Source organism: Girardinichthys multiradiatus, chromosome 23, assembly GCF_021462225.1.
Source record: "Girardinichthys multiradiatus isolate DD_20200921_A chromosome 23, DD_fGirMul_XY1, whole genome shotgun sequence".
In the NCBI taxonomy this organism is placed as follows: Eukaryota; Metazoa; Chordata; class Actinopteri; order Cyprinodontiformes; family Goodeidae; genus Girardinichthys; species Girardinichthys multiradiatus.
Genome location: NC_061815.1, coordinates 31243520 through 31264345, shown reverse-complemented (window position 1 = coordinate 31264345; position 20826 = coordinate 31243520). Strand labels below are relative to the sequence as shown.

At 39.8% G+C, this 20826-nt stretch overlaps 1 protein-coding gene and 3 non-coding genes across 5 annotated transcripts; all 4 read left to right on the top strand.

The window, feature by feature from the left end:
• Positions 1 to 9393: 9393 nt before the first annotated feature.
• trnaf-gaa lies at positions 9394 to 9466 on the top strand. The gene has a single exon. It is a non-coding gene; the product is annotated as a tRNA-Phe (tRNA).
• Positions 9467 to 12301: 2835 nt separating this feature from the next.
• On the top strand, positions 12302 to 12374 carry trnaf-gaa. Its single transcript has one exon. It is a non-coding gene; the product is annotated as a tRNA-Phe (tRNA).
• A 1356-nt stretch (positions 12375 to 13730) lies between these two features.
• trnaf-gaa lies at positions 13731 to 13803 on the top strand. The gene has a single exon. It is a non-coding gene; the product is annotated as a tRNA-Phe (tRNA).
• A 487-nt stretch (positions 13804 to 14290) lies between these two features.
• LOC124860709 lies at positions 14291 to 15609 on the top strand. 2 transcript variants are annotated; one of them, XM_047354228.1, is made up of 4 exons: positions 14291 to 14375; positions 14451 to 14467; positions 14530 to 14880; positions 14972 to 15609. In XM_047354228.1, the coding sequence occupies exons 1-4, from the start codon at positions 14326 to 14328 to the stop codon at positions 15454 to 15456; spliced, it is 903 nt and encodes a 300-aa protein (XP_047210184.1). In that variant the 5' UTR covers positions 14291 to 14325; the 3' UTR covers positions 15457 to 15609. The 2 variants fall into 2 exon arrangements, with proteins under 2 accessions (XP_047210184.1, XP_047210185.1); XM_047354229.1 differs by having other exon boundaries at positions 14349 to 14375; positions 14767 to 14880.
• Positions 15610 to 20826: the final 5217 nt, after the last annotated feature.

The following is a 20826-nucleotide window of genomic DNA, read 5'->3' as shown; positions in this document are numbered from 1 at the left end:
ACAAAGCCCCTGTCATGACATAGCTCTCTGGCTACACTGAAGAATTGCTGATGTGTCTGTGGCCTAAAAAGGTGTTCTATGTTCTAATGAAGCTTACACTGATGTGATTTCATTGCTTGATCAGTCCGTAGTTAATACTCCCAGATCATCTGGATGCATGTTGATCAGGCCAATTCCATGACATAGCTCTCTAGCTACTCTGAAGGGTTGCTGATGTGTCTGGGTCCTAAAAGGGTCTTCTATGTTCTAATAAAGCTTACACTGATGTGATTTCCTTGCTTGATCAGTCCGTAGTTAATACTCCCAGATCATCTGGATGCATGTTAATCAGGCCAATTCCACAAGCTTTACATTTCAGCTGTTGCTTTCTAGAAAAGAATATTGACATGTTTTAGCAAACCAGTAACAGGAACAAAGCCCCTGTCATGACATAGCTCTCTGGCTACGCTGAAGGATTGCTGATGTGTCGGGCCTAAAAGGGTCTTCTATGTTCTAATAAAATTTACACTGATGTGATTTCATTGGTTGATCAGTCCGTAGTTAATACTCCCAGGTCATCTGGATGCATGTTAATCAGGCCAATTCCACAAGCTTTACATTTCAGCTGTTGCTTTCTAGAAAAGAATATTGACATGTTTTAGCAAACCAGTAACAGGAACAAAGCCCCTGTCATGACATAGCTCTCTGGCTACACTGAAAAATTGCTGATGTGTCTCTGGCCTAAAAGGGTCTTCTATATTCTAATAAAGCTTAAACTGATGTGATTTCATTGCTTGATCAGTCCGTAGTTAATACTCCCAGATCATCTGGATGCATGTTGATCAGGCCAATTCCATGACATAGCTCTCTAGCTACTCTGAAGGGTTGCTGATGTGTCTGGGTCCTAAAAGGGTCTTCTATGTTCTAATAAAGCTTACACTGATGTGATTTCCTTGCTTGATCAGTCCGTAGTTAATACTCCCAGATCATCTGGATGCATGTTAATCAGGCCAATTCCACAAGCTTTACATTTCAGCTGTTGCTTTCTAGAAAAGAATATTGACATGTTTTAGCAAACCAGTAACAGGAACAAAGCCCCTGTCATGACATAGCTCTCTGGCTACACTGAAGAATTGCTGATGTGTCTGTGGCCTAAAAAGGTCTTCTTTGTTCTAATGAAGCTTACACTGATGTGATTTCATTGCTTGATCAGTCCGTAGTTAATACTCCCAGATCATCTGGATGCATGTTAATCAGGCCAATTCCACAAGCTTTACATTTCAGCTGTTGCTTTCTAGAAAAGAATATTGACATGTTTTAGCAAACCAGTAACAGGAACAAAGCCCCTGTCATGACATAGCTCTCTGGCTACACTGAAGGATTGCTGATGTGTTGGGCCTAAAAGGGTCTTCTATGTTCTAATAAAGTTTACACTGATGTGATTTAATTGGTTGATCAGTCCGTAGTTAATACTCCCAGGTCATCTGGATGCATGTTGATCAGGCCAATTCCATGACATAGCTCTCTAGCTACACTGAAGGGTTGCTGATGTGTCTGGGTCCTAAAAGGGTCTTCTATGTTCTAATAAAGCTTAAACTGATGTGATTTCATTGCTTGATCAGTCCGTAGTTAATACTCCCAGATCATCTGGATGCATGTTAATCAGGCCAATTCCACAAGCTTTACATTTCAGCTGTTGCTTTCTAGAAAAGAATATTGACATGTTTTAGCAAACCAGTAACAGGAACAAAGCCCCTGTCATGACATAGCTCTCTGGCTACACTGAAGAATTGCTGATGTGTCTGTGGCCTAAAAAGGTGTTCTATGTTCTAATGAAGCTTACACTGATGTGATTTCATTGCTTGATCAGTCCGTAGTTAATACTCCCAGATCATCTGGATGCATGTTGATCAGGCCAATTCCATGACATAGCTCTCTAGCTACACTGAAGAATTGCTGATGTGTCTGTGGCCTAAAAAGGTCTTCTATGTTCTAATGAAGCTTACACTGATGTGATTTCATTGCTTGATCAGTCCGTAGTTAATACTCCCAGATCATCTGGATGCATGTTAATCAGGCCAATTCCACAAGCTTTACATTTCAGCTGTTGCTTTCTAGAAAATAATATTGACATGTTTTAGCAAACCAGTAACAGGAACAAAGCCCCTGTCATGACATAGCTCTCTGGCTACGCTGAAGGATTGCTGATGTGTCGGGCCTAAAAGGGTCTTCTATGTTCTAATAAAATTTACACTGATGTGATTTCATTGGTTGATCAGTCCGTAGTTAATACTCCCAGGTCATCTGGATGCATGTTAATCAGGCCAATTCCACAAGCTTTACATTTCAGCTGTTGCTTTCTAGAAAAGAATATTGACATGTTTTAGCAAACCAGTAACAGGAACAAAGCCCCTGTCATGACATAGCTCTCTGGCTACACTGAAAAATTGCTGATGTGTCTGTGGCCTAAAAGGGTCTTCTATATTCTAATAAAGCTTAAACTGATGTGATTTCATTGCTTGATCAGTCCGTAGTTAATACTCCCAGGTCATCTGGATGCATGTTGATCAGGCCAATTCCATGACATAGCTCTCTAGCTACTCTGAAGGGTTGCTGATGTGTCTGGGTCCTAAAAGGGTCTTCTATGTTCTAATAAAGCTTACACTGATGTGATTTCATTGCTTGATCAGTCCGTAGTTAATACTCCCAGATCATCTGGATGCATGTTAATCAGGCCAATTCCACAAGCTTTACATTTCAGCTATTGCTTTCTAGAAAAGAATATTGACATGTTTTAGCAAACCAGTAACAGGAACAAAGCCCCTGTCATGACATAGCTCTCTGGCTACGCTGAAGGATTGCTGATGTGTCGGGCCTAAAAGGGTCTTCTATGTTCTAATAAAGCTTACACTGATGTGATTTCATTGCTTGATCAGTCCATAGTTAATACTCCCAGATCATCTGGATGCATGTTAATCAGGCCAATTCCACAAGCTTTACATTTCAGCTGTTGCTTTCTAGAAAAGAATATTGACATGTTTTAGCAAACCAGTAACAGGAACAAAGCCCCTTTCATGACATAGCTCTCTGGCTACGCTGAAGAATTGCTGATGTGTCTGTGGCCTAAAAAGGTCTTCTTTGTTCTAATGAAGCTTACACTGATGTGATTTAATTGGTTGATCAGTCCGTAGTTAATACTCCCAGGTCATCTGGATGCATGTTGATCAGGCCAATTCCATGACATAGCTCTCTAGCTACACTGAAGGGTTGCTGATGTGTCTGGGTCCTAAAAGGGTCTTCTATGTTCTAATAAAGCTTAAACTGATGTGATTTCATTGCTTGATCAGTCCGTAGTTAATACTCCCAGATCATCTGGATGCATGTTAATCAGGCCAATTCCACAAGCTTTACATTTCAGCTGTTGCTTTCTAGAAATGAATATTGACATGTTTTAGCAAACCAGTAACAGGAACAAAGCCCCTGTCATGACATAGCTCTCTGGCTACACTGAAGAATTGCTGATGTGTCTGTGGCCTAAAAAGGTGTTCTATGTTCTAATGAAGCTTACACTGATGTGATTTCATTGCTTGATCAGTCCGTAGTTAATACTCCCAGATCATCTGGATGCATGTTGATCAGGCCAATTCCATGACATAGCTCTCTAGCTACACTGAAGAATTGCTGATGTGTCTGTGGCCTAAAAAGGTCTTCTATGTTCTAATGAAGCTTACACTGATGTGATTTCATTGCTTGATCAGTCCGTAGTTAATACTCCCAGATCATCTGGATGCATGTTAATCAGGCCAATTCCACAAGCTTTACATTTCAGCTGTTGCTTTCTAGAAAAGAATATTGACATGTTTTAGCAAACCAGTAACAGGAACAAAGCCCCTGTCATGACATAGCTCTCTGGCTACGCTGAAGGATTGCTGATGTGTCGGGCCTAAAAGGGTCTTCTATGTTCTAATAAAATTTACACTGATGTGATTTCATTGGTTGATCAGTCCGTAGTTAATACTCCCAGGTCATCTGGATGCATGTTAATCAGGCCAATTCCACAAGCTTTACATTTCAGCTGTTGCTTTCTAGAAAAGAATATTGACATGTTTTAGCAAACCAGTAACAGGAACAAAGCCCCTGTCATGACATAGCTCTCTGGCTACACTGAAAAATTGCTGATGTGTCTGTGGCCTAAAAGGGTCTTCTATATTCTAATAAAGCTTAGACTGATGTGATTTCATTGCTTGATCAGTCCGTAGTTAATACTCCCAGGTCATCTGGATGCATGTTGATCAGGCCAATTCCATGACATAGCTCTCTAGCTACTCTGAAGGGTTGCTGATGTGTCTGGGTCCTAAAAGGGTCTTCTATGTTCTAATAAAGCTTACACTGATGTGATTTCATTGCTTGATCAGTCCATAGGTAATACTCCCAGATCATCTGGATGCATGTTAATCAGGCCAATTCCACAAGCTTTACATTTCAGCTGTTGCTTTCTAGAAAAGAATATTGACATGTTTTAGCAAACCAGTAACAGGAACAAAGCCCCTGTCATGACATAGCTCTCTGGCTACGCTGAAGGATTGCTGATGTGTCGGGCCTAAAAGGGTCTTCTATGTTCTAATAAAGCTTACACTGATGTGATTTCATTGCTTGATCAGTCCGTAGTTAATACTCCCAGATCATCTGGATGCATGTTAATCAGGCCAATTCCACAAGCTTTACATTTCAGCTGTTGCTTTCTAGAAAAGAATATTGACATGTTTTAGCAAACCAGTAACAGGAACAAAGCCCCTGTCATGACATAGCTCTCTGGCTACACTGAAGGATTGCTGATGTGTTGGGCCTAAAAGGGTCTTCTATGTTCTAATAAAGTTTACACTGATGTGATTTAATTGGTTGATCAGTCCGTAGTTAATACTCCCAGGTCATCTGGATGCATGTTGATCAGGCCAATTCCATGACATAGCTCTCTAGCTACACTGAAGGGTTGCTGATGTGTCTGGGTCCTAAAAGGGTCTTCTATGTTCTAATAAAGTTTAAACTGATGTGATTTCATTGCTTGATCAGTCCGTAGTTAATACTCCCAGATCATCTGGATGCATGTTAATCAGGCCAATTCCACAAGCTTTACATTTCAGCTGTTGCTTTCTAGAAATGAATATTGACATGTTTTAGCAAACCAGTAACAGGAACAAAGCCCCTGTCATGACATAGCTCTCTGGCTACACTGAAGAATTGCTGATGTGTCTGTGGCCTAAAAAGGTGTTCTATGTTCTAATGAAGCTTACACTGATGTGATTTCATTGCTTGATCAGTCCGTAGTTAATACTCCCAGATCATCTGGATGCATGTTGATCAGGCCAATTCCATGACATAGCTCTCTAGCTACACTGAAGAATTGCTGATGTGTCTGTGGCCTAAAAAGGTCTTCTATGTTCTAATGAAGCTTACACTGATGTGATTTCATTGCTTGATCAGTCCGTAGTTAATACTCCCAGATCATCTGGATGCATGTTAATCAGGCCAATTCCACAAGCTTTACATTTCAGCTGTTGCTTTCTAGAAAAGAATATTGACATGTTTTAGCAAACCAGTAACAGGAACAAAGCCCCTGTCATGACATAGCTCTCTGGCTACACTGAAAAATTGCTGATGTGTCTGTGGCCTAAAAGGGTCTTCTATATTCTAATAAAGCTTAAACTGATGTGATTTCATTGCTTGATCAGTCCGTAGTTAATACTCCCAGGTCATCTGGATGCATGTTGATCAGGCCAATTCCATGACATAGCTCTCTAGCTACTCTGAAGGGTTGCTGATGTGTCTGGGTCCTAAAAGGGTCTTCTATGTTCTAATAAAGCTTACACTGATGTGATTTCATTGCTTGATCAGTCCGTAGTTAATACTCCCAGATCATCTGGATGCATGTTAATCAGGCCAATTCCACAAGCTTTACATTTCAGCTGTTGCTTTCTAGAAAAGAATATTGACATGTTTTAGCAAACCAGTAACAGGAACAAAGCCCCTGTCATGACATAGCTCTCTGGCTACACTGAAGGATTGCTGATGTGTTGGGCCTAAAAGGGTCTTCTATGTTCTAATAAAGTTTACACTGATGTGATTTAATTGGTTGATCAGTCCGTAGTTAATACTCCCAGGTCATCTGGATGCATGTTGATCAGGCCAATTCCATGACATAGCTCTCTAGCTACACTGAAGGGTTGCTGATGTGTCTGGGTCCTAAAAGGGTCTTCTATGTTCTAATAAAGTTTAAACTGATGTGATTTCATTGCTTGATCAGTCCGTAGTTAATACTCCCAGATCATCTGGATGCATGTTAATCAGGCCAATTCCACAAGCTTTACATTTCAGCTGTTGCTTTCTAGAAATGAATATTGACATGTTTTAGCAAACCAGTAACAGGAACAAAGCCCCTGTCATGACATAGCTCTCTGGCTACACTGAAGAATTGCTGATGTGTCTGTGGCCTAAAAAGGTGTTCTATGTTCTAATGAAGCTTACACTGATGTGATTTCATTGCTTGATCAGTCCGTAGTTAATACTCCCAGATCATCTGGATGCATGTTGATCAGGCCAATTCCATGACATAGCTCTCTAGCTACACTGAAGAATTGCTGATGTGTCTGTGGCCTAAAAAGGTCTTCTATGTTCTAATGAAGCTTACACTGATGTGATTTCATTGCTTGATCAGTCCGTAGTTAATACTCCCAGATCATCTGGATGCATGTTAATCAGGCCAATTCCACAAGCTTTACATTTCAGCTGTTGCTTTCTAGAAAAGAATATTGACATGTTTTAGCAAACCAGTAACAGGAACAAAGCCCCTGTCATGACATAGCTCTCTGGCTACGCTGAAGGATTGCTGATGTGTCGGGCCTAAAAGTGTCTTCTATGTTCTAATAAAATTTACACTGATGTGATTTCATTGGTTGATCAGTCCGTAGTTAATACTCCCAGGTCATCTGGATGCATGTTAATCAGGCCAATTCCACAAGCTTTACATTTCAGCTGTTGCTTTCTAGAAAAGAATATTGACATGTTTTAGCAAACCAGTAACAGGAACAAAGCCCCTGTCATGACATAGCTCTCTGGCTACACTGAAAAATTGCTGATGTGTCTGTGGCCTAAAAGGGTCTTCTATATTCTAATAAAGCTTAAACTGATGTGATTTCATTGCTTGATCAGTCCGTAGTTAATACTCCCAGGTCATCTGGATGCATGTTGATCAGGCCAATTCCATGACATAGCTCTCTAGCTACTCTGAAGGGTTGCTGATGTGTCTGGGTCCTAAAAGGGTCTTCTATGTTCTAATAAAGCTTACACTGATGTGATTTCATTGCTTGATCAGTCCGTAGTTAATACTCCCAGATCATCTGGATGCATGTTAATCAGGCCAATTCCACAAGCTTTACATTTCAGCTGTTGCTTTCTAGAAAAGAATATTGACATGTTTTAGCAAACCAGTAACAGGAACAAAGCCCCTGTCATGACATAGCTCTCTGGCTACACTGAAGGATTGCTGATGTGTTGGGCCTAAAAGGGTCTTCTATGTTCTAATAAAGTTTACACTGATGTGATTTAATTGGTTGATCAGTCCGTAGTTAATACTCCCAGGTCATCTGGATGCATGTTGATCAGGCCAATTCCATGACATAGCTCTCTAGCTACACTGAAGGGTTGCTGATATGTCTGGGTCCTAAAAGGGTCTTCTATGTTCTAATAAAGTTTAAACTGATGTGATTTCATTGCTTGATCAGTCCATAGTTAATACTCCCAGATCATCTGGATGCATGTTAATCAGGCCAATTCCACAAGCTTTACATTTCAGCTGTTGCTTTCTAGAAATGAATATTGACATGTTTTAGCAAACCAGTAACAGGAACAAAGCCCCTGTCATGACATAGCTCTCTGGCTACACTGAAGAATTGCTGATGTGTCTGTGGCCTAAAAAGGTGTTCTATGTTCTAATGAAGCTTACACTGATGTGATTTCATTGCTTGATCAGTCCGTAGTTAATACTCCCAGATCATCTGGATGCATGTTGATCAGGCCAATTCCATGACATAGCTCTCTAGCTACACTGAAGAATTGCTGATGTGTCTGTGGCCTAAAAAGGTCTTCTATGTTCTAATGAAGCTTACACTGATGTGATTTCATTGCTTGATCAGTCCGTAGTTAATACTCCCAGATCATCTGGATGCATGTTAATCAGGCCAATTCCACAAGCTTTACATTTCAGCTGTTGCTTTCTAGAAAAGAATATTGACATGTTTTAGCAAACCAGTAACAGGAACAAAGCCCCTGTCATGACATAGCTCTCTGGCTACGCTGAAGGATTGCTGATGTGTCGGGCCTAAAAGTGTCTTCTATGTTCTAATAAAATTTACACTGATGTGATTTCATTGGTTGATCAGTCCGTAGTTAATACTCCCAGGTCATCTGGATGCATGTTAATCAGGCCAATTCCACAAGCTTTACATTTCAGCTGTTGCTTTCTAGAAAAGAATATTGACATGTTTTAGCAAACCAGTAACAGGAACAAAGCCCCTGTCATGACATAGCTCTCTGGCTACACTGAAAAATTGCTGATGTGTCTGTGGCCTAAAAGGGTCTTCTATATTCTAATAAAGCTTAAACTGATGTGATTTCATTGGTTGATCAGTCCGTAGTTAATACTCCCAGGTCATCTGGATGCATGTTAATCAGGCCAATTCCACAAGCTTTACATTTCAGCTGTTGCTTTCTAGAAAAGAATATTGACATGTTTTAGCAAACCAGTAACAGGAACAAAGCCCCTGTCATGACATAGCTCTCTGGCTACACTGAAAAATTGCTGATGTGTCTGTGGCCTAAAAGGGTCTTCTATATTCTAATAAAGCTTAAACTGATGTGATTTCATTGGTTGATCAGTCCGTAGTTAATACTCCCAGATCATCTGGATGCATGTTAATCAGGCCAATTCCACAAGCTTTACATTTCAGCTGTTGCTTTCTAGAAAAGAATATTGACATGTTTTAGCAAACCAGTAACAGGAACAAAGCCCCTTTCATGACATAGCTCTCTGGCTACGCTGAAGGATTGCTGATGTGTCGGACCTAAAAGGGTCTTCTATGTTCTAATAAAATTTACACTAATGTGATTTCATTGGTTGATCAGTCCGTAGTTAATACTCCCAGATCATCTGGATGCATGTTGATCAGGCCAATTCCACAACTTAGCTCTCTGGCTACACTGAAGGATTGCTGATGTGTCTGGGGCCTAAAAGGGTATTCTATGTTCTAATAAAGTTTACACTGATGTGATTTAATTGCTTGATCAGTCCGTAGTTAATACTCCCAGATCATCTGGATGCATGCGAACCGCCCACGTGTGGAAAGTGGAAAACTCTTTCCTGCCGAAATAGCTCAGTTGGGAGAGCGTCAGACTGAAGATCTGACGGTCCCTGGTTCAAACCCGGGTTTCGGCAAAGGATCTACTTCTTCAGGATGTATTATTATCATGGAGCTTGGTACTCTGAAGAAAAAAAAAACTCTCAACTTCTTAGGAATCTCTGTATTTGAGTGCTCAACCCTTAAATCAGGCGATTTCCAGATAAGTGCAAAATTTCATAAAATATCAGGAAGCAGGTGAGCTTGTAATGTCTGGTTTTTTCTACAATGAGAAAACCACCTCACATTTGATATCCCAAACATACTCCCAGATCATCTGGATGCATGTTAATCAGGCCAATTCCACAAGCTTTACATTTCAGCTGTTGCTTTCTAGAAAAGAATATTGACATGTTTTAGCAAACCAGTAACAGGAACAAAGCTCCTGTCATGACATAGCTCTCTGGCTACGCTGAAGAATTGCTGATGTGTCTGTGGCCTAAAAAGGTCTTCTATGTTCTAATGAAGCTTACACTGATGTGATTTCATTGCTTGATCAGTCCGTAGTTAATACTCCCAGATCATCTGGATGCATGTTAATCAGGCCAATTCCACAAGCTTTACATTTCAGCTGTTGCTTTCTAGAAAAGAATATTGACATGTTTTAGCAAACCAGTAACAGGAACAAAGCCCCTGTCATGACATAGCTCTCTGGCAACACTGAAGAATTGCTGATGTGTCTGTGGCCTAAAAAGGTCTTCTATGTTCTAATGAAGCTTACACTGATGTGATTTAATTGCTTGATCAGTCCGTAGTTAATACTCCCAGATCATCTGGATGCATGTTGATCAGGCCAATTCCATGACATAGCTCTCTAGCTACTCTGAAGGGTTGCTGATGTGTCTGGGTCCTAAAAGGGTCTTCTATGTTCTAATAAAGCTTACACTGATGTGATTTCATTGCTTGATCAGTCCGTAGTTAATACTCCCAGATCATCTGGATGCATGTTAATCAGGCCAATTCCACAAGCTTTACATTTCAGCTGTTGCTTTCTAGAAAAGAATATTGACATGTTTTAGCAAACCAGTAACAGGAACAAAGCCCCTGTCATGACATAGCTCTCTGGCTACACTGAAGGATTGCTGATGTGTCTGTGGCCTAAAAAGGTGTTCTATGTTCTAATGAAGCTTACACTGATGTGATTTAATTGGTTGATCAGTCCGTAGTTAATACTCCCAGGTCATCTGGATGCATGTTGATCAGGCCAATTCCATGACATAGCTCTCTAGCTACACTGAAGGGTTGCTGATGTGTCTGGGTCCTAAAAGGGTCTTCTATGTTCTAATAAAGTTTAAACTGATGTGATTTCATTGCTTGATCAGTCCGTAGTTAATACTCCCAGATCATCTGGATGCATGTTAATCAGGCCAATTCCACAAGCTTTACATTTCAGCTGTTGCTTTCTAGAAATGAATATTGACATGTTTTAGCAAACCAGTAACAGGAACAAAGCCCCTGTCATGACATAGCTCTCTGGCTACACTGAAGAATTGCTGATGTGTCTGTGGCCTAAAAAGGTGTTCTATGTTCTAATGAAGCTTACACTGATGTGATTTCATTGCTTGATCAGTCCGTAGTTAATACTCCCAGATCATCTGGATGCATGTTGATCAGGCCAATTCCATGACATAGCTCTCTAGCTACACTGAAGAATTGCTGATGTGTCTGTGGCCTAAAAAGGTCTTCTATGTTCTAATGAAGCTTACACTGATGTGATTTCATTGCTTGATCAGTCCGTAGTTAATACTCCCAGATCATCTGGATGCATGTTAATCAGGCCAATTCCACAAGCTTTACATTTCAGCTGTTGCTTTCTAGAAAAGAATATTGACATGTTTTAGCAAACCAGTAACAGGAACAAAGCCCCTGTCATGACATAGCTCTCTGGCTACGCTGAAGGATTGCTGATGTGTCGGGCCTAAAAGTGTCTTCTATGTTCTAATAAAATTTACACTGATGTGATTTCATTGGTTGATCAGTCCGTAGTTAATACTCCCAGGTCATCTGGATGCATGTTAATCAGGCCAATTCCACAAGCTTTACATTTCAGCTGTTGCTTTCTAGAAAAGAATATTGACATGTTTTAGCAAACCAGTAACAGGAACAAAGCCCCTGTCATGACATAGCTCTCTGGCTACACTGAAAAATTGCTGATGTGTCTGTGGCCTAAAAGGGTCTTCTATATTCTAATAAAGCTTAAACTGATGTGATTTCATTGGTTGATCAGTCCGTAGTTAATACTCCCAGGTCATCTGGATGCATGTTGATCAGGCCAATTCCATGACATAGCTCTCTGGCTACACTGAAGGGTTGCTGATGTGTCTGGGTCCTAAAAGGGTATTCTATGTTCTAATAAAGCTTAAACTGATGTGATTTCATTGCTTGATCAGTCCGTAGTTAATACTCCCAGATCATCTGGATGCATGTTAATCAGGCCAATTCCACAAGCTTTACATTTCAGCTGTTGCTTTCTAGAAAAGAATATTGACATGTTTTAGCAAACCAGTAACAGGAACAAAGCCCCTTTCATGACATAGCTCTCTGGCTACGCTGAAGGATTGCTGATGTGTCGGACCTAAAAGGGTCTTCTATGTTCTAATAAAATTTACACTAATGTGATTTCATTGGTTGATCAGTCCGTAGTTAATACTCCCAGATCATCTGGATGCATGTTGATCAGGCCAATTCCACAACTTAGCTCTCTGGCTACACTGAAGGATTGCTGATGTGTCTGGGGCCTAAAAGGGTATTCTATGTTCTAATAAAGTTTACACTGATGTGATTTAATTGCTTGATCAGTCCGTAGTTAATACTCCCAGATCATCTGGATGCATGCGAACCGCCCACGTGTGGAAAGTGGAAAACTCTTTCCTGCCGAAATAGCTCAGTTGGGAGAGCGTCAGACTGAAGATCTGACGGTCCCTGGTTCAAACCCGGGTTTCGGCAAAGGATCTACTTCTTCAGGATGTATTATTATCATGGAGCTTGGTACTCTGAAGAAAAAAAAAACTCTCAACTTCTTAGGAATCTCTGTATTTGAGTGCTCAACCCTTAAATCAGGCGATTTCCAGATAAGTGCAAAATTTCATAAAATATCAGGAAGCAGGTGAGCTTGTAATGTCTGGTTTTTTCTACAATGAGAAAACCACCTCACATTTGATATCCCAAACATACTCCCAGATCATCTGGATGCATGTTAATCAGGCCAATTCCACAAGCTTTACATTTCAGCTGTTGCTTTCTAGAAAAGAATATTGACATGTTTTAGCAAACCAGTAACAGGAAAATAGCTCCTGTCATGACATAGCTCTCTGGCTACGCTGAAGAATTGCTGATGTGTCTGTGGCCTAAAAAGGTCTTCTATGTTCTAATGAAGCTTACACTGATGTGATTTCATTGCTTGATCAGTCCGTAGTTAATACTCCCAGATCATCTGGATGCATGTTAATCAGGCCAATTCCACAAGCTTTACATTTCAGCTGTTGCTTTCTAGAAAAGAATATTGACATGTTTTAGCAAACCAGTAACAGGAACAAAGCCCCTGTCATGACATAGCTCTCTGGCAACACTGAAGAATTGCTGATGTGTCTGTGGCCTAAAAAGGTCTTCTATGTTCTAATGAAGCTTACACTGATGTGATTTAATTGCTTGATCAGTCCGTAGTTAATACTCCCAGGTCATCTGGATGCATGTTGATCAGGCCAATTCCATGACATAGCTCTCTGGCTACACTGAAGGGTTGCTGATGTGTCTGGGTCCTAAAAGGGTATTCTATGTTCTAATAAAGCTTAAACTGATGTGATTTCATTGCTTGATCAGTCCGTAGTTAATACTCCCAGATCATCTGGATGCATGTTAATCAGGCCAATTCCACAAGCTTTACATTTCAGCTGTTGCTTTCTAGAAAAGAATATTGACATGTTTTAGCAAACCAGTAACAGGAACAAAGCCCCTTTCATGACATAGCTCTCTGGCTACGCTGAAGGATTGCTGATGTGTCGGACCTAAAAGGGTCTTCTATGTTCTAATAAAATTTACACTGATGTGATTTCATTGGTTGATCAGTCCGTAGTTAATACTCCCAGATCATCTGGATGCATGTTGATCAGGCCAATTCCACAACTTAGCTCTCTGGCTACACTGAAGGATTGCTGATGTGTCTGGGGCCTAAAAGGGTATTCTATGTTCTAATAAAGTTTTCACTGATGTGATTTCATTGCTTGATCAGTCCGTAGTTAATACTCCCAGATCATCTGGATGCATGCGAACCGCCCACGTGTGGAAAGTGGAAAACTCTTTCCTGCCGAAATAGCTCAGTTGGGAGAGCGTCAGACTGAAGATCTGAAGGTCCCTGGTTCAAACCTGGGTTTCTGCAAAGGATCTACTTCTTCAGGATGTATTATTATCAGGGAGCTTGGTACTCTGCAAAAAACTGTTAACTGTTTTGGAATCTCTGTATTTGAGTGCACTGAAGATTCTTTATTCCAATAACGTTTACACTGATATGAGTGGAATTCAGTGAATTAATTTTACTTATATATACAGGTCAGAATGACACTCAGCCATACATTTCACCTTTTGTGACCCTGTTTGCTAGAACACATACCTACCAATAGGAACACATTCTTTCACTAAAGAATGTGTTCATTATTCTTCTTGCCTGAAAAAGTATTCATAATCTGAACAATCTGCAGCCCTGCAGATGTTTTTAATAAACAAGGTAAGGATTTATTCAAAAGACTTAGAGAAACAGAGTGCGATGATCTTGTACTAAACTGAAACTAAACGCTGAGGTTTCATCTGCTCTTCCTGAAATCACTCATCACCAGCTGTGTGTTGTTAGCTAGTTAAGCTCTGATTGGTCAGAGTTGGTCTCTGCCAATATTTATAAAGCCTCATGCTGCTATATCTGGACTTTAGTATGATGGCTTTTCAGGTCCTACTGGGGTATGTTGCTGGCTAACTGTTATGGAGCTGACTTTTTAATTCCAGTTGATGATTTTTGTTTTTTCTTGATTTCAGGGGTGTTCCTGTCAAAGGTATAATAATATGCATGTTGACTAAAGTAAACAAATGTAAGTAACAAATGTTTGGCATCTAGGTTCAGTACCTCAACACCAGAGCAGCAGTGGCACCAATGCAGGGGGTAACGTTGCCTCTTACAGAAGAGTATCTGCTGGCCACACTGTACCTGTGTCCCACAGTGCTCCTGCAGGTGTTCTCAAACAAGATCCCAGACCATCCCAATTTTTGCAGTCAGAGCTGGTGTTTGTCGGTGTGAGCTCCATGCCTGAAGCAGGACATACTACTAATGCTGGTTCTGTTCCTGTTCAAGCAGCACATGTTGGTTCTTATATTCCTGTTCCAGTTGGGTATTATGGGGCAGGTTCCTATATGCCAGGATATGATGCTGGCTCTCAACAGGCTGGAGCTGCTCAGCCTCCAGTCCCAGGTAACCAGTCTAAAATAGCTCTCTAAAATGCCATTGCCAAGTCTTTCACATTAAGAAAATCTAACTTGAATCCTATTTCCACCACCTCCAGAAGCAAAGTGGACCATTGCTCCTCAGTCCTTTGAGGAAGCATCAACCAACACTCAGGCCCAGGATCCTGGTGCCCTTCTCCCACCTCCAGGACCTGCCCTGCAGTCTGGAGAAACTTCCAATGTTGTGAAGGAAGCTGAACTTGGGAACTACCAGCAACAAACGGAGTACTTTGGCTACCCGGTTGACCATATGGGGCCTGGCCAGGGTTTTCCACTAGCGACACAGAGTCTTGGTGTGGGTGGCTTGTGGGGTTATCCTTCTCCCTACCCTCTTCCTTACCCATTTCCCTACCCTGATTTTGACTACAGGCTCCTGTATGGTCTGTATCCTCCTGGCACCTACACGACCTTTAGCAGAGAGCATGAGAAGGGTACAGACTACTTTCAGGACATTCACTATCTGAAGGAATATGGTTCCAATGCTCCACAGACACCACAGCACCCTGGATCTGGACAGCAGAAGGTGTTCCCTGGCACAACCTAGAGACCTGGAGGGAGAACACTTATGTTAATACATGTACCTGCAGATTCACTATGTCTTGGCACTTGGCCTAATGTGTTGTCATCTTTAGGTGAAGTGCACATGCCTTGGTGGTGGAATGTTTCAGGGTTTTAATTAATAAAATCATTGACACTGCCCCGTGTTTGACTGAAAGTCTCTGGTTACACCTGGTCGTTGACCATAGTTCTCAAACTAGATCTAATTAAGGTATGTTTGACTACATAAACCTGGCCCACTGAAAAATACGGGTGGTTCTTGTCTTTCTAAAGGCCTCTTAAAGTAGACAAGATTTTCAAAATGATAAAGCTGGTAGGGATTTTATTGTATGTTTATTACAGTAAACACAAACTCAAATTTGCTGTTCCTATTTTTACAATTTTTATCTAGGTCCCTTTTTTAAATTGCGCTTTATGAAACAATTGACTAAACTTAAATGGGTAACTTCAGTTTTCAACCTAAACGTTACCACTGTGCCAGTCTTGAGATCATTCATGCTACACAGCAGGATTGACTGGTGCTTAAAGTCTTGATCTTTAAATTTGTTCAGTCCGACTCCTCCTGTTGGCCTGTCAATGGTTCCCAGTCTAATTTTGTCACAGACTTAATCACTGAAATGGCTGTTTAGAGTCTGTAGGTCTCTAAAGTTGATCTGGATCAGCGTTGGACTGAACAATAACAGTTTAAACTGTTAAAAACCACCAAAGGGAACCATTCTGGCTAAGCGGTAAATGTGAGATGCAAGACGAATGGATAAACTGAGGTCAGTTCAAGACTATAAATTATCAAAACATAATTCCTTTTGATATTCCCCAGATGGAGATCCTGAGGAAAACCCCCAACAAACTGAGCATTAAAAGCAAAGGTGTTGAGAGCACATCTGCATGCTGCCATCTAAGAGAAAAATAAATTTTTACGCTACATGTTGCTCATGTTCTTGGTTTACAGCACCAGACTAATTATGCCATTTGGTCCACAAAGTTAAGAGTTTGGGAGTCCACTTGCAGTTTAGCTTTAGTAGATCAAACACCAGCAATCTGACATCCAAAAAATGTCAGCAGATTCCAAAGTTATTAAATTAGCTTTTCACGAATACGAAGAGTATGAAAACGGTGCAAGGTGTAAATTTTGCCCAAAGGTTAATTGACATCAACCTTTAGGCAAATGTGATGTACTATAAATGTGCTGTAATCGGTGTCCAAGAACTTTTATTTTAACTAGTGTTAATTTGATTACATTTTTTTTCTCTTAACCTTCAAATGTGGGGTTTGGTAGCATGGTTTATTCCTCTTGTACATATGTGTGTCAAGTTCTAGATGTTTTGGCCATACCAGACTAGTTATACGACTGCATTGTTAACACCTTTTTTTACCTTGGGCTAATGACATTTTATGCTAATTTAGGTCTGGTGCCCTTCGCAATTAACAGGGAAAAAACACAAATAGCATTAACAGCCAAAAATCTTTTTTTTTTGTCCTCATTTCTCTTGTGAAGAGTAGTAAAAATCTTTTTCTTCTGCACAGTAGGAAATAAAATTGGATCTGTGGGGGTTAAACAAGTCTCCACTTGTACAACTAACTTGAAGTCACCCGAGTATTCATCCTAGCAACCCCTTACTCATTACATTAAGTCTAAATGAAGCCAATTTGTCTTACGTTTACACAAAACATACTTACAGTAATGTTGGCAATCAGCAGTTCCATTAAGTTTTGTCAAAATGTATAAAATGTCAGACCTTATTTTGCAAAAGTGACTTTTTTACAAAACGTTTTTTAAAGTTTATTTTTTACATACAAATCTTTTACTCTTTTTTATTTTATTTATCATACAACTACTATACAATGTAAGCTGATGAATTTAGTTTAGGGATTGTGCATCATTGTGTGGCTGCATTTAATAACCCGCATATTAGTTTATGATGATTATTAGTTTAATACTAAGAAGTTAGTTTGGTTGAATAATAAACCATTTTTCATTAATTTCTGCAATTTTCGGTCTAGGTTTTCTTTTTTTATTTCAAACCAAGGTCCCAAAATATTAGTCTAATTCTAAAGATTCATTCTCAGCCTTGGTCTTGGAAGGTCGGGTCTTGGGCTTGGTCATGGTCTCTGAAGAACCGGCTTTGACTCCAATTCTGGTACAAACAGCAGAGGTAATTTCACCTCGGTTATGGTGGCCGGGCAGTGACAGCTTGGAATGTCAACCTCTAACACAATTATAATAGAAGTAATTGTGGTTCACGTTCACAAGACCAATAAAGGCGTCAACTACCGAAGGACTTTGTGGTGCAGTTCCTCTCTCATTTTCCCCTGCTGCAGAAGACGACAGACTCTGAGTGAAGTTAAAAAGGCAGGAACGTTTATTTACTTTGAAAAGTTTCCTATCATTGATGTGCCCAATGTCCATTACTATTTTTTTATTTATATTGTTTACCATAAAAGCTGTAAGCAGTTTCATCATGTCACTGCTGTTTAGAAGAAAACATTTACTTTTATTATAAGCTGAATGAAGCTGAATTATCCACGTTGATGATATACTAACATGAAAGATGACAAACACAAAATTATGCTCTTTTTAGAATTAGTTTTTGTGTATTTTTGTTATCAATTATGGGGGAGAAGACAACATTAGTTATGTGTCTCTGCAAGAGAGAACAGCAATCTACCAAAAGTAGGGCGTGGTGTAGCAGTAGAGCTCGCGGCCAATTTACAGAGGCTTCAGTTCTCGATGCAGCTGTCCCTGCTTCGAGTCCTGACCCTGGCTGCATCTCTTCACCCTATTTTCAAATAACAAAAAAAAAAATAAAGCCACTAAAAGAAACCTAGTCAGATTTTGGCTGCCCATCAGTGAGTAATGGTCTCGGTCTGATCAACCCAATGAAAATTGTTTGGCTCCACAACTGCCCAAAACACAACACTCTACTCTGTCTCCACTGTGGGTTTTTTTTTCTACTTGTCTATGCCCACCTTTTTCTTCTTAGGGGTCAATCTCCAGGTTCAGTGAGTGAGAGGCAGGGTACAGCCAGGACAGGTCACCAGTCCATCACAAGGAGCGCACATATAACAAATAAAGCTCACACGTTAGGGCAATATAGAATCTCCAGTTAATCCAACAAAAAGGTTTTCAGTTTGTAGGAGGAAACCAGAAAAACCCACATATGAACAGGGAGAACCTCTGCTTTTATAACTAGATGGACTGAAATAAAACAACCAACATTATATTTATTTATTGTTATTGCATATTTAACATAGACAGAAAACAATCTTAACTGGTTTAGGCTGTATGTGTGTTTTTATATGACCTAATAAAAAGCCTAACATCTCATAAAAATGAAAAACCTGAAATGTGTCCAGAGTTGCTTGCTTTTGGAGAAATCTGACTTCAGGGGAAGCACTTCCTTTTGTTATGGATGTATGATTCTGTAGCCTTTTCCAATCATCTCTTTGCTGCACCGCTCACTGCTACAGCTTACACAACATAACTGTTGATATCACATAAGACGCAACACATAGTCAAGGATAAACTGATATAAGAGGATGACACCCTTTAGGAGGGTTATAAACAGGCAAAGATAAAAGCAGGACTCACGCTCCATTCTTTGCTCCTCTCGGTTCTTCCCTAAGATGGGCTGAGGGGGGCCCGGTACCGAAGGTGAATGTCACTCTGTATCTGTTCAATTGTATACTCTGTACACTGATCATTTTGGCATTAAAGCTTGATTTTATACTTAACCATTTCTCATTATTTCACAAGGTAAATACTTTGCTGGTTTTACTGGTTGGGTCTCGGAACTGGAGAGAAACGGACCCGGTGGTGCACAGGGAGGAAAGAGAGTAAAAACTCCCATTTTACAACACTTTCAGAAATTAATCTAACTTTCTGTACAATGAAAGCATTCTTGAAAAACAAAATGACAAATAACATAATTTGAGGTTGTTTTGTATTTATTCAGTAACAATGCTTGGACTTTGATCTCTCCTCTTAGAGGATGTGAATCTCCAGCCTTCTTTATGTAACTTTTGCTGATTTTAGGAGAAAACCCTTCATCGTGTAGTGATGGGCGAGGGTGCGTTGCATGGAGGAATTTCCACCAGCTCCACCCCACCTTTTTAACCACCACTGAAGGTCAGCCTGGACCCCAGTCAGCCATTTGAATGCAGCTAACTTTTCTGTACCTGTACAGACATCAGTGCTGTACTGATTTTCATTGGCTTCTTTGAAGATTCAGAGTAAATCAGATTTTTTCATTAAATCTAATCATTTTTTGATGCTACATACAATAGACTTGTCTGCAGGGTTTTGACATATATTTCTCCACTAAAGTAGGTCATCTGCAGAAATCCGACATGACGTAGTAGCCTTATGTCACTGATGGAAAACTTTCAACTTACACCGAAGATTGTTTGTGTATGAAGATGTATCACTTTGCTAAAACATTAGGCTAAACATGAAAACAAGATCTTAAATGCTTTGATCACGTCTACATTACTATTTAGTCTTGTTCTAATACGCATTACTTGATATATTCATTTATTTTGTGACCGTGCAGCCAAATTTTACAGTGCACAAATGAAATGCGACATTAACAGAATTCGAACATACAAAGTAAAAAAAAAAAAGATAAAGTCAATTAGATAAAGTCGTGTGCATTATTGGCAATAATAATAAATGCAGATCCTAATCACTTTGCTCCTAAATTCTTTCATTCAGTTGGATAGATTAAAATTATAAAGGTGAAACACGCGGGAATCTTTATCTTATGAAAAGTGAGACAATACAAATCGTGTTTCAAACATACTTCCAGAATTTACCACTTTATAAATAAGTAAAGTTATATAATATGGCCTTACTTGTTGAACTATTATATTGTAAGAATATTTTAAAGATAAAATAAAATTACAGTGCCTTGCAAAGGAATTGTCTAAAACCTTACAACCCCAGACTTCATTATATTTATTTATATAATTTCTGTAATACACCAACACAGAGAACTTCACAATTGTGAATTTTGAAATGAAATTGATTTTTTACCACATGAAAATCTAAAAGTGTGGAATTTATTTGTATTCAGTCCACATTTCCTCTGATACCCCTCAAGCGAAGGGATCAATGGTAACTCTGGAGGAGCTGCAGATATCCACAGCTCTGGTAGTATGCTTTTCTGGTACAAGAAAGCCAGTCATAGTTGATACGAAGATGGGGGGAGCTAAAAAAAAAAAAAAGGAGGACAGGAAACCATTTAACAAAGAGTTAAAACTTGGGTGAAGTTCACCCTCCAATGGGACAACAACCCAGCAGCAGTAAAGGTGCATCTATAGAATCTGGTGAGCTGAATACAAATGTCGATTCCACTTT